A 13,580-nucleotide genomic window follows, 5' to 3' on the forward strand; every position below is an offset into this window, starting at 1 on the left:
TGGATAATGGTGGCTTCATTCAAAGCTGTTCCTTTCGCCAGATTTCATGCCGACTTCTACAAAACCAATTGCTTCATCGATGGATAAAATCAGACCCTCAATTAAACAGGCAGGTTATCTCTGCAGACCTGGCAGTCTCTCCGGTGGCAGCTACAGGATGCATATCTGAACAAAGGTTGCCAATTGTCAGTAAAAGACTGGACCATTTTCACCACAGTTGCCAGCCTAACAGGCTGGGGGTCAGTGGTTCTAGACAGAGACAGACAGGGTCTTTGGTCTGTCCAGGAAGCCACTCTTCAATATACTGGAGTTAAGGGCAATTTGATATGCATTGATTCAGGCTCAATGCTATCTAAAAAATTTACCAGTGCGAATCCAATCAGACAATGCTACAGCAGTTGCTTACATAAACGAGCAGGGTGGCACACGCAGTTTTTTTAGCAATGACGGTGCTTTCTCATCCTTCATTGGGCAGAATATTGGGTTCCAGCTATTTCAGCAGTTTACATTCCAGGGGTTGACAACTAGGAGGCAGACTTCTTAAGTCGCCACAGTGTGCATCCAGGGGAATGGGAATTACACCAGGAGGTGTCTGCAAAAATAGTTGCCAGATGCTTCTCGTATTGACAAACTTCCAAGGTACGGATCCTTATGCATCTCTGATGGATGCCATGACAGCACCTTGGGTGTTCCAGCTGGGATACATTTATTCCCCTCCGCTGAAGTAACAAAACCAAAGGTACTTCAGCGGATTTGATTAGTGGCACGCCAGTCATTCTGCTGACCGCGTCGTCCTTGGCAGATATGTTACTTCAGGGTCCATGACGTCATCCTGAGTTGCCTTGCTTGGGTCTGTGATGGCATGAATCCAATATTTCTTCTTGGATCCATAGGGATCCACAGGGATACCATGGGGTAATGTAGTTGGAGCGATCCAGGCACCAAACTGTTAAAGCTTTCAGCTACCAGGATGCCTCTAGTACTCCTCCATATATACTCCACCCCCAGCCACAGGCCTTCAGTTGTTCGTTTGGTGCGGCAGGATTCAGACGCCCCTTTGTAACGGGACTACTCAAGCAGTCCTAAGCTTTTATTTTGTTTTATTTTCTATGATTTTGGGTTGGCAGTACTGAGCGTCTAAATGAAGACGCATGTATTGCTACTCCGTCTGCCTCCGCCGTGCCACAACGCCAATAACAGCTGGTGATTTTGGCAGGTCTCGGCTGAGCTTGCTAGCAGCGATGCTGGGACCCGGACTGCAACCGGACGCACGGAGATGTCAGGTAAGGCGATTCCCGGCTTATGGGGAGTCACGTGCGACAGTCTTTGCTTCCGACACAGGAGACACAGTGGAAGCCGCTGCAGTCAGGACCTGGAGCGTCCGCATCCTCACTAAACCACTGGGGCCTTATCATCTAACGCCAGGGATTGGCAGCAGGCGCTTCTGCTGCCACAAGGCAAGCGTACCTGGCCGGTTGATGCAGCTTAGGGGAGGTAGGCGCTCCCCCGGCAGCTCCTCCCCCGACCCAGGCGCAGTCCCTTCAAAGGTTTTCGTGCGTCTGGGTCGCTCCTCCTACCAGCCTCGTGTATATGAGACTCTCACAGTCCACTATCTGTGCGCTGCTGTGGCTGTTGGTCTCAGGAGGGTTTGGGTCAGTCTTTCTGTATACTTCTCCCATGGGCCAGGTGTATAGTGCTCTATATCCTACCAAGCATTGTGTTTTGAGTAGTTGATTCAAAGCCCAGTGCAACTAAATTTGCATATGCATTGTATGTGACTGTTTGCTAGTTGCTGTGTTAATACTGCCTTTTATTTCTGACTGTCAGTTATAACTATCACTGTTTTTCTCCTCATCCCTCTGTTGCAGGAGTGTGGGGTTTTTATTTTACTTGACATTTATTTGTTATTTGTGAAGGATGTCACATTACATTGTTACTTTTATAATTGATATGTCAAAAAGTAAAGGGAATCAGGAGGGGACGGTCCCTGTGCTGGTTTCTTGTAAAGCCTCTTTGGCAGGCTTGTCCTCTCAGGACTTTATAAAGGATGGTTTGTGTGCTGTCTGCTATAAAGAACCACCTCACCAGTCCAGTATACCAGTCCCTGTACAAGTGCCATTTTGTGTGTCCTCATTGTTTCAGGTTATGAAGCAGTTTGTGGATCGTATGAATACTGCCTCCTTGTATGGGGTATCCACAGTATGCTATGTTTGCACCTCCTATACATCCTTCCTGGATGGATGCTTATTCCCACTCAAGTCAGAGTATGGTTCAGTCAGCTGTTGCAAGCAGACCGGTAGTTACTTAGGCGCCTAAGCGAAAGTTATCTTTTTATCGGGCTGTTCAGCATATGGATTCAGACGCATCATCAGGTGAATCCGATGAAGCACAGGGTACTTCTCCAGGGTCTAGCTTGGGACAGGGGGACAATCCGTCCCCAGTGTATGTTCCTTCTTTTAAGAGGGCGGTTAAATCAATCCTAGATATTCAGGATGATGAACCAATCCCTAGGAAGAAGGCTCCAGTGTTTAAACACCGGAAGGTGGCCAAATGGGAGTTTCCTAAATCCGAGCAGCTCACTGAGCTTATGGAAGAGGCATGGGGTAACCCAGATAAACTGTTTTATGTGATTAAAAGATTAACATTGTTGTATTCTTTCCCAGCTCTGAATGTACTAAGTGGGAGGTACCTCCTACTGCAGATGTTAACGTGACGCACTTAGTCAGAAATGCTACGTTGCTTACTCCGTCAGTATCTTCTCTTAAGGATTCTACAGATAGGAAAATTGAGACATGTCTTAAGGCAATATTTTCATCGGGAGCTTTTCCTCGTCCAGCTATGGCTGGAGCCTGGGTAGCCAAAGTTGCTGTTGAATGGATGGGGGCATTGGAAGACTCTCTACCAGATGCTACCAGAGAACAGATGATGTATATCTCCCACATACGGGAAGCAGCTTCCTATTTGGGAGGAGCTGCAGTAGATGCTGGAATTTTAGCCTCAAAAGCTTCAGCAGTTTCAGTAGTGGTGTGCAGGGTCCTTTTGATCCTGTATCAGTTTTCCAGGATCTTAACCAAAGAAGGCTCTGGGAAGCCTTACCTTTCTATGGAAATATACTTTTTGGAGCAGAGTTAGATAAGATAATAGCTACTCTGGCGGCTTCAAAGTCTGCAGGTCTGCCATCTTCTGGTACAATAAAATCTAGGCAGTTTTTTCTTTTCAGTCCTTTCATCCTCTGGGACGAGCAAAGGAACAATCTTCCTCCAAGCTGCCTAGTTTTCGCAGGACATCCAGACGACAAACTAAAACGTCCAGTTTCTAAGCCAGACGACAAATCCTCGGCTTGATGGGGCGAGTCTCCTCCTGGGGGATCCCAGGGTTGGAGGCTGACGTCTTCAGTTTGTGGATAACTGGCATCAAACAACAGATGCCTGGGTCTGAGAAGTGGTCTCTCAGGGGTATTCCATCACTTTCCAGAGGCATCCTCCCCAAAGTTTTTTTGCACAGATCCTTCATCAGTTGCGGTCTGGAGGCAGGTGTAATAATCCCGGTTCCTGTGTTGCAACAAGGAAGATGATGTTGTTCCAATCTATTTTTATTTCAGAAACCAAATGGGTCTCATCGCCCTATTCTAAATCTCCGGTCAATTATTTTGGCAATGGAGCCTTGGACATTCAGGATGCATATCTGCATGTTCCTTTTACGCCATCCCAGCAACAATTTCTACTTTGTGCTGTACTACAACAACATTACCAATTTGAGGCACTGCCTTTTGGCCTATCAACGGCCCCCTGTGTGTTTACCAAGATAATTGCAGTCATGACGGCCTATCTCAGTCGTCAGGGAATCTGAATACTACTATATCTGGATGATCTTCTGATATTGGCACAAACTCCAGTTTTACAACACCACTGACCATAGCCTGCCTATAAAAGCACGGCTGGATCATCAATTGGAACAAATTCTCTCTCTCTCTCACACTCACACACACATACATATCTGGGAGCACTTCTGGATTCTCAGGTACAAAGTGTGTTTCCACAAGATTGCGGCCCTGTCATTGTGAGTATGCAAACTGCTACACAAGCGAAGGGTATCCATTCTATCAGCAATGCAGGTCCTGGGATCAATGGTATCCATTTTCAACATGGTGGGGTATGCTCCGTCTCATTCCAGGCCTCTGCAGGAATGGACAGTATCAGCTAATGAGGTCCCAGAGGATCATACTCACTCCTGAGGTTCGTGTCTCCCTCCTGTGGTGGCTGAAAAAGGGTCACCTGGACAAAGGGCGCCCATTCTGGATTCCAAATTAGGTGCTTCTCACCACGGACGCCAGTCTTCACTGATGGGGGGCAGTGACAGGTCATCACACCGTTCAGGGAAGATGGACAAGTCAAGAAAGTCATCTGCCAATAAACATTCTGGAACTGCGAGCAGTATACAAAGCACTGATCATGGCACAGGAACTGCTCCAATGCAGGCTGGTCCAGATCCAGTCCGACAACGCGACTACAATGGCCTATATCAATCATCAGGGAGGCACGCGAAGTCATGCAGCCATGAAGAAAGTGACAAGAGTTCTGATTTGGGCAGAACGTCATCCTCCGGCCATCTCGGCAATATTCATACCGGGAGTCCTCAATTGGGAAGCAGACTTTCTAAATTGTCAGGACATACACGCCGGAGAGTGGTCTCTCCACCCGGGAGTGTTTCAGCTCTTGGTGAACAAATGGGGTCTACCAGACACAGACCTCATGGCATCATGTCACAATCACAAGGTCCCCAGGTACGGGTGCAGGTCCAGAGACCCATCGGCAGCATTCGTGGACGCACTGACAGTAAGATGGGACTTCAAGCTTGGGATATTTCTTTCCTCCAAATTTCCCTCCTCTCAATTCTTAGGAAATTCAAGCAGGAAGACGGAACAGTAGTAATAGTGGCTCCAGCTTGTCCCAGATGTAATTTGTTCACTGACATACGGATTTTATCCATAGACAGTCCGTAGCCTCTTCCACTTTGGCAGGATCTGTTAACGCAGGGTCCCTGCCTGCATCCGGATTTACCTCATCTGGCTTTGACGGCTTGGCTCTTGAATCTTCCATCTTAAGAGCCAGAGGTTTCTGTAATTCAAACAATGCTTAGAGCACGGAAGCCTGCCTCTGCCCACATCTTTTACAGTGTTTGGCATTCTTTTGGTTAATGGTGTTCCCACAGAAAGTATGACCCTAAGGTGTTTAGGGTCTCCCGGGTACTGGCTTTTCTCCAGGCTGGGTTAGACCTTGGTCTCCGCCTGGTCACTTTAAGAGTACAGGTTTCTGCATTGTCAGTCTGGTTCCAGAGAAAGATTGCTTCATTACCAGATATTAGAATTTTTTTCAGGGACTTCTGCAAGTTCAGCCTCCTTTTGTCCCACCGGTAGCACCGAGGGATCTGTCTTTGGTTCTTAAGAGTCTTCAAGGTCCCCCATTTGAACCTCTGGACTCTGTAGACTTGAAGTGGTTGACAGCGAAGACAGTTTTTCTCCTCGCTATCACTTCTGCAAGCAGAGTCTCTGATTTGGCAGTGCTTTCTTGTCGCTCCCCATTTTTGATTTTCCACCAGGATAGAGCTGTTCTTCATACAAGGGAGGGTTACCTTCCTAAGGTAGTGGCCCATTTTCATGTAAATGAAGAAATTGTAGTTCCAACTTTTCAGGCTCCAGACCTCTCGGTAGGTGAAGCCTCCCTGGATGTAGTTCGTGCTCTCCGTATCTATGTGGAACATACAAACTCTGTTAGAAAATCAGATGCTCTTTTGTATTGTATGGATGGCCAGCTAACAAGCCGACCTTGGCTCGATGGTTACGTAAGACTATCTCTCAGGTGTGCACACAGACTGATCCCAGGTGTACACACAGGCTGATCCCCCTGTCCCAAACACTGTGACAGCACATTCTACTCGGTCTGTAGGACCGTCGTGGTGCCTCTAAACAATTGTGCAAAGCAGCCATGTGGTTTTCTGTCCACACTTTTCTTAGGTTCTACGCCTTTAATGCTTTTGCATCTCAGGATGCTTCCTTTGGGCGACAAGTTTTCCTTTCTGCTCAGGAGCGCCCCCCCCCTTAAAAAAACTGCTTTAGGAAGTCCCCATGGTATCACTGTGGATCATTATGGACCCTGAATAAGAAAATAAGAGTTATGGTAGACTAACCATTGATAACAATTTTTCATCGAGGTCCACAGGGTACCCACCCTGACGTGGGATGCAGTCAGGAAGCCGACTGTCGAAATGCTGACCGCCGGCTTCCCGATTGTGCAATTTCGACAGGGGACTAATGATAGGCGTTGAAGTCCCGATGCCTATCATTATCCCTACGCCGGGAGCCCGACACCAGGCATACCAAAGGATGCGGACAGCCGCGGGGGGGAGGGTTAGATTAGGGACTCCCAGGGTAGGGGACTTGGGGTTAGGCATCCCCCAGTAGGGTTAGGAGAAGGGGGGTTAGGCTTCTGCGGGGGGTGGGGGGGGGGGGGGTTAGGGTTATGCACCCCTAAGGGAGAGTTAGGGGGGTGGGAGGCTTAGTTCTACTTCACTGCTGCCGGTCTTTCGGCGTCGGAGTTTGAACCGCTGGACATAGGTCCGCCAGTCATTCATACCGATCCCGCTGACGCCCTTGGTTAAATTGAGTATTTTTTCTTTCGGTCACTTATCTTGGGTGAGAGTGCTTCTTGTGTACGGTTGTTCTTCATTCTCCTCTTTCCTTCTCCTGCCTTGAGGCTTGTTTACAAAACTGAAGGCTTTTGGCTGGGGGCTGGGTATATATGGAGGAGGACCCGAGGAATCCTAGGAGCTCAAAGCTTTAACTGTTTGGTGCTTGGATCTCTCCAACCACATTACCCCATGTTATCCCTGTGGACCTCGAAGAAAAAGAGTAATCAATGTTAAGTCTACCATAACTTATTTTTGAGAGCGATAGGGTTTTCAGAGTCTGTGGTGAAAACCATGAAATAGGCTCTCAAACCAGTTACTTCCCAGGTTTATACTCAGACTTGGAAGATATATATTTCTTGGTGTGAAAAAAACAAGTTCAAACCTGAAATGTTTCGAATGTCTCGCCTCTTGTCTTTTCTACAAGAGTGGTTTGTTAAGGGTCTTAGATTATCCTCTCTTAAGGGACAAATTTTGGCCCTATCTATCCTGTTTCAAAGGAAATTGGCCACCATTCCAGAATTGCAGACCTTCTTGCAGGGGGTTCTTCGTATACAGCCTCCTTATGTCCTGCTGGTTCCTCCTTGGGACTTGAATTTAGTTTTGCAGGCACTTCAAAAGACACAGTTTGAGCCTCTGGAATCTGTAGAATTGTGATCTCACTTTGAAGGTTTTTTTCCTTTTGGCCATTGCCTCAGCTAGAAGCATATCTGAGTTAGCGGCTCTTTCTTGTAAGGCTCCGCTTCTTATTTTTCATGAGGATAGGGTAGTGTTACGCACTAAATCTTCCGTTCTTCTAAAGGTGATATCGGCTTCCCACATTAAACAGGATATTGTCCTTACAGATTTTTGCCAGTATTCAGTGACTAGTGAAGCTTCTTCTTTAGCACTGTTGGATGTGGTTTGTTCATTACGCATTTACTTGGACCGTACTGCGTCTTTGAGGCATACAGATTCCCTGTTGGTATTGATCGATGCACCAAAAAGAGGCTGGTCTGTTTCAAAAAGGTCCATCGCTAGATTGGCCTTTTCTGCCATTAGGCAGGCATATTTGTCCTCGAATGTGACTGTTTTGGCCTCCAATTCGGGCTCAATCATGCTTTCGGGGCCTCTTGGGCTGTACGGCATGGTGCCTCGGTTGATCAGCTCCGCAAAGCAGCTACCCGGTGATCCGTACACTTACAAAATGTTACTGCTTCCATACATTTGGCGCAAGTGATGCCAGTAAGAAAACTTCTTAGAGCGGTCGGTCCCCCCCCTTAATTGGCTTGCATGGGTATGTCCCAGAAGCAATTGCATCCCCCAGATGGATATTAAAGGAAATACAATTTTTACTTACCGTAAAAAAATCCCTTTCTTGGAGTCCCATCTGGGGGATGCAGCATTCCATCCCTCTTTTGGTTTCATACTAAGATACCTATCTGGTTTCTCAGTTCTTTCAGTGGGTCTCCTCTGTCTTTTGTTAAACATAGACTGAGCTTAGGGTGGAAGGGGGTTATGGGTTATATAGGGGGTGGAAGATAGTTTTAATTAAGCTAGTATCCGACCCTACACCTCACTATGCATAACCCTGAAGTAATGGCATCCCCCAGATGAATTCCAGTGAGTAAAAATTGTATTGTCTGTTTACAGGCACTCTGTCCCTTACATCCTTGGGCAAATAAGAAATCAAAACTGTCTGGAGACTCTGGAATGTTTGCCCATTAATGGTTCTCTCACCTTCAGTCAGTAGCTGGACAGCATTATATCTCAGGCCACATTAGGAAGAAGCTCTTTCCTCCGATTCAATATTTCGAAACCTAAAAAAACTATTTCAGTTCGGCCTCTGTTCTTCTGGCTAATTTTCAGTTGAAGGCAAGAAGAGCTGGAAGCGCATGGTTGGGTATGATCAGAAGTCAACTTTCGTCTGCCCTGCTTCTGAAATGTCTGGATCCTTCCCTTCAACACCAGAGGTCAGAGTCTTTCTGTAAGAGAAGATTCTGGCCATTCGGATACAGGTTTTCTTGCAGACAGATTTCAGTACTTCATTACATGAAGCTTATAAGAAAAATGGTAGCCTCTGTTGGTGTGTTGCAGTTTGCAAGCTTCCCCCCTCAGAACCAGATTCTAGCCTGGTGGTTACGGTCAAACCCTCTTTTGGCAACTGTTGTTCTGGCTGTCACCAATGACTCCTCAGCCGCTTCTGGGGTAGTTGAAGATAAACAATCTAAGCAAGTACCCCCTCTTTTCGTTTGGAATTGTAACAGACTGGTTTATCTCTTCCTTATGATCCTTCTGCTTCCTTGGTTACTCAAGAAACCCTTTTAAGGGGAATCCCAGTAATTTTGGTGCCACCGGATTGGTCAAGAAAATCTTGGCAAGCTGACATTTTGAGCAGGTTAACAGAGCCACCTTGGAGAGCTCTCTAAGGGACAATCGTCTCAGTCACTGTCCTTTTATCCACCAAGATTTAACTCAACTGGCTTTAATGGTGTCGCTCTTAAGGCCTGTTGGTTACAGGGACTAGCTGAGCAGGTTATTCAAAGTATGATCAAGGTCAGAAAACCTATCTCTTCCAAAAATTACAATATGGTGTGAAAAACCTACATAGGTTTGTGTGAAAGGAAATGAGTTTACACTTCATACTTTAATTTGGCACCCCTCTATTTTACAGGGTTGTCTAGATCAGGGGTAGGAAACATGTGTCCCTCAAACTTCTGAGAGACTACACCTCCCAGTATGCCATACCACAATTTTGCTGATAGGGCATGCTAAAACTGGCACAGCATGCAGGGAGGTGTAGTTCCACAGCAGCTGGAGAGTCACACATTTTCCTACCCCTGGTCTAGATAGTAACCTTAAATTGGCTTCTTTCAAGTTTTAGGCTTTGGCTCTTTCTAATTTCTTTCAGAGGAAATTGTCTAGTATTCCTGAAGTTCAAATTCCTTACTTGGAAGGTCTTTTGTGCTTGTCTACTGCCTCATTTTGTAGTGTAGCACTGTGCTTCAGTTGAATGGCTTTGTCGGTCTTCAATTTAGTCGTCTGTTAATTTTTGTAGAAAACATAGACAATCTTTATTTTTTATTTTTGTTACGAATGCAGGTATTGTCCTGAAAGATCTGTGTGCAGCTTTGTCTGATCTTACACTCCCCTAAGAGCTGCTTTGTAACATCCCCAAAATAGTGTCAGTCAATGGATGAATGAGAAAATAGGAATCTTGGGCTTGGTATTCAATCCATTTCTCTGAATCCATTTGGATGACCCTACCTTCCTACCCCTTTCGCTTTATCTGAGTGTTGACCTGTTTGTTGTTTAGTTTTGTTCTCTCCTATGGGCTTTGTTAGTCTGACTGATCTCTGATCTGGTGGAGGAGACCAACTTTTAAGCAAGTTTGCATTTCACAGCAGTGCCTGCTCCAGCCATAGCTCCCTCTAAACCCCAACGTAGCAGTGTTCCTCAAATGTATTCAGATAAATATATTTAATGGTAATACTAAGAAAGTAAGAAGGCTGCTGACCTACCCATAACACATCCTTTTCAACTTTTTCTTAAGTCACAAGTAAAACACAACTCGGTTCATAAGAAGGTTACTATACCCACGTCTGCTAGTACAAAAGATGTTTTGCAATGAATTGCCCATGGCTATAAATGGTACTGATGAAATGATAACCTTACACTTTTCATGATTTAAATGTGTATATACATAAAGTCTCACACACCCTCCTGGTCTTAGGGATTTTTTTTATGTTAAGAATGATAATAAGTCTTTTCTTTTACAGGGAGACTTGGGCCCTGAGCATTTAGGCCGACATCAGGACATAACCACCCTATACCAGTTACAGCAACTGCACTACCAGCAGTTTCTTATACAGTAAGTGTTTCAGTTTCTGCTAATCCACTGATTGTGTACTGTATACTTCTCATTCAGCAATAGGAAGACATTGGTGGTAGAGCACTGGAAAACATGGCCTGACTCTGCTACCCTATAATTCTTCCTTTCTCCTGCTTCCGAGGAGAGGAGAGGGAGGGAGAGAGAGAGAGACAGACATTTTTTTTTTTTTCTTCTAATTTTGCATATTAAGGGATAGCCTCATCTGTTACCTGGAATGTGCCAATGACATGCCCCTAACCCCCTTCATTCTACTGTGGGGGTCCTTCACTCACCTCTGTCCCAGCATCAATGGTATGTTAAGTGTATCCTTTGTAGCCTAATGTGTATAGGTTTTGGGCACCATTGCGAACAGCTGCAGTATTTTCGTCTTTCTTTTTTTTTAATTATTATTATTATTATTATATGTTCCTGCCATGCAGTGTCTGTCTATAGGAATCTTCCCAGTACATGGCCACCTCCGGAGGGACCTGCCACTTCCAACACAAGTTTGTGTCCCGGCTACCTGGGTGCAGTGTCAGCTGCCGCATACCAGAAGGTTTCTCTGTGGCGTTAAGTAGGCATAGAATAGGCAGCAGAGTCGGGGGATGAGGCCTAGCTAGGGCTACCTGAACGGTAGCTCGCGCTCATTGGCTGCCTCTCTTGGCGAGTTCTCCGCAGTGGGAGCACTCCTATTGGCTGGGCATCCTGTCATTGACTTGGGGAGGTGGGGTCCTCTCCCACTCATCGGTGTGCGCTAGGGTGGCGAGGCTGTGATTGGATGTGTGTTCTTGGACAGTTTACAGTTCTGGGACTTGTGGTTAGCACAGTCTTTCTGTCAATTTCTCTCAGGAAACTTTACACTATAAAACTGCAGTAAGTGTACATAACTCTGCTGCCTGTGCAACTCTGTCTCTTGTATGTCACTGTTGCACTCTATTTAGCATAGATTCATTACCTCTGCGGTACTTGGTTTGTGTGTTAATACAAATCCTTGGTTATTGCCCTCCCTTTCATCAGCATATCTGGGAAGGGCAGTGCTGCACAAATGCTCCCTGATAAGAATGGGGCTGCGCAATAAGTTTATTTAATAAGTGTATATTATTGGGCATTCATAGTTCTATGGCCGATAAGTACATCTACCTTTTTCATCAGGGTAGAATACAACTTGCCTAAAATGGCTCTTGCCAATGCAGGTATTGCTTCAGTCATGGAAAACGTGTTTATCCATTGTGTTCCTGGAGAAGTGGTCATTCTCAAGATGCAGGTTTCTGCTCTCTGTATGTGTCAGCATCAGTTTTCCATAGGCTTTTACACCAGATTTTCCACACACGAAGCGAGATACAGTGCCTCTTTCATTTTTTAGCCTTACTTATCCAGCAAGAGAGCTGCAGGCCTATTCTGTGGTGCTGCTACTGGTTTCCTCTGAATTCTGGCTCTTTTCATGAGGTCCTTTTGGTTGGTACAATGAGGTTTTAAAATTTGGGGAGGTGCATGTGAGACACAGACTTGAAGAAAGAGTTATGATACAATGGGCTGGGTTCAATTAGATGCGAAAAACCATAATCTGTAAAAAAAAAAAGTTTTGTCTATTGCCGCTCTTTGCATCTTATCTCCAAATTCAATTTCAGGATGTTTACGCCTAAGCGGAAAGTCAATGCACTGTAACAGGTGGAACAGTGTCTTCAATGAATGGCAGGCGGGAAAAAGTGCTAAATCTTTTGGGGAATTCATTCAGAACCCTTTGAACCCCCTCCTCCCAAAGGACAAATCAGCAAAAAAAAATTGCCTCAGAAACCCCCAGAAAGACATGTAATTTTTGGGACGAAAATGAAAAAAGTGGGATGGCAGGGATAAAGACTAGCGAAATAGGTTTCTTGGGGGGCCGATTGGATGGGGTAGGTGTTTTTTTTAGGATTGCAGATGCTTGCAGCAGGTGGATTTTTCTAATTTTTTTTAAAAGTGCACTTTAGAGACATAAATATGCTAGCACCCATTTTCTAGCACCCCAAATTTGACTGGACTATTTTTATTTTAACAAAAAAATACTGTTTTCTATAATTTTTCAACACTTTTACAAATATGCTTCTGGAAAGTTTTTAACACAAATTAAGGACATAAAGTACATTTATTAGGGCTAATAGTACACATCTGTAATGATTTCCAGTGTCAGTGTATCTTATTTTGGGGTACAGACTGATTCCCCGAATGTTTTCAGTACTTTCCGCCTGTTATGGATCTGCTTATTTGCGGTTTCGCCTGTTCAGTAATTGAATAGGGCGATACACAGGGATGCGCATGCCGCAAATTCGTGTCCCAACCAGGTGAACGCGGCGGAAAGTACAACAGGCGAAAAGTCTCCGACTTTTCACGGCTAATTGAAGACGGGCCAATGTCAGCCATAGAGATCATTTGTAGGCTAACTACACTGCTTTTCATTTAATTCATCTCAAACAGAAAAGCCAATGGAATGGAAGGTATCATTTTTGAAAAGTAACAAGGGGACTCGTTGACATTTAAGGGAATAAAGGAAGGTAACTTATGAAGATTAGTTTACAGAAAGGCACCCCTATGAATTAGTCTCCCAGCAGCTCTGGTGTTTACTCCTATATTAAAAGAATTCAAGAATGTATGGTACACACACGCCTGCTGCTAAGATTTGCAGAACAGCTGGGTAGACGTAACCTATTCTGTCCTGTATTAAAGTTGTAGGTTGAGACCGGCCAACCTCCCCAGGGAATACATGTCTGGTTTTTGTTGCTGCTTTTCGTCTTGCAGGGCTAATTGTAAGGAGTAATTGGGACAGTTATAAGGAGGGAGGTGTCTGTTTTTTATGTTTCCCAGTGCCCAGTCTTTTAGGGGTGATATATAACATGTCTCCTGTGTCCCCAGTACTAAAATCCTGTTTTAGTCTTGAGCTTTAATATCTTTTTATATATATATATATATATATATATATGTGTGTGTGTGTGTGTGTATATATTATATTATATTATAAAAAATCTCCTGTGATCTGAAAACCAGTTTACTTGAGCATTAATTGAATTTT

At 45.0% G+C, this 13,580-nt stretch overlaps 1 protein-coding gene across 8 annotated transcripts in view; it reads left to right on the forward strand.

Annotated features, from left to right (window-relative positions):
• GIGYF2 (GRB10 interacting GYF protein 2) overlaps positions 1-13,580 on the forward strand; it is a 183,010-nt gene that overhangs the window by 124,658 nt on the left and 44,772 nt on the right. For all 8 annotated transcript variants that reach the window (XM_088479253.1, XM_088479254.1, XM_088479255.1 and 5 more), the window contains one exon: positions 10,443-10,534. In XM_088479253.1, coding sequence (XP_088335379.1) covers positions 10,443-10,534 — 92 coding nt within the window. The remainder of the gene's footprint in view (positions 1-10,442; positions 10,535-13,580) is intronic.

This window comes from Taudactylus pleione, unplaced genomic scaffold, assembly GCF_031769625.1.
Source record: "Taudactylus pleione unplaced genomic scaffold, aTauple2 ptg000229l, whole genome shotgun sequence".
NCBI classification, from domain to species: domain Eukaryota; kingdom Metazoa; phylum Chordata; class Amphibia; order Anura; family Myobatrachidae; genus Taudactylus; species Taudactylus pleione.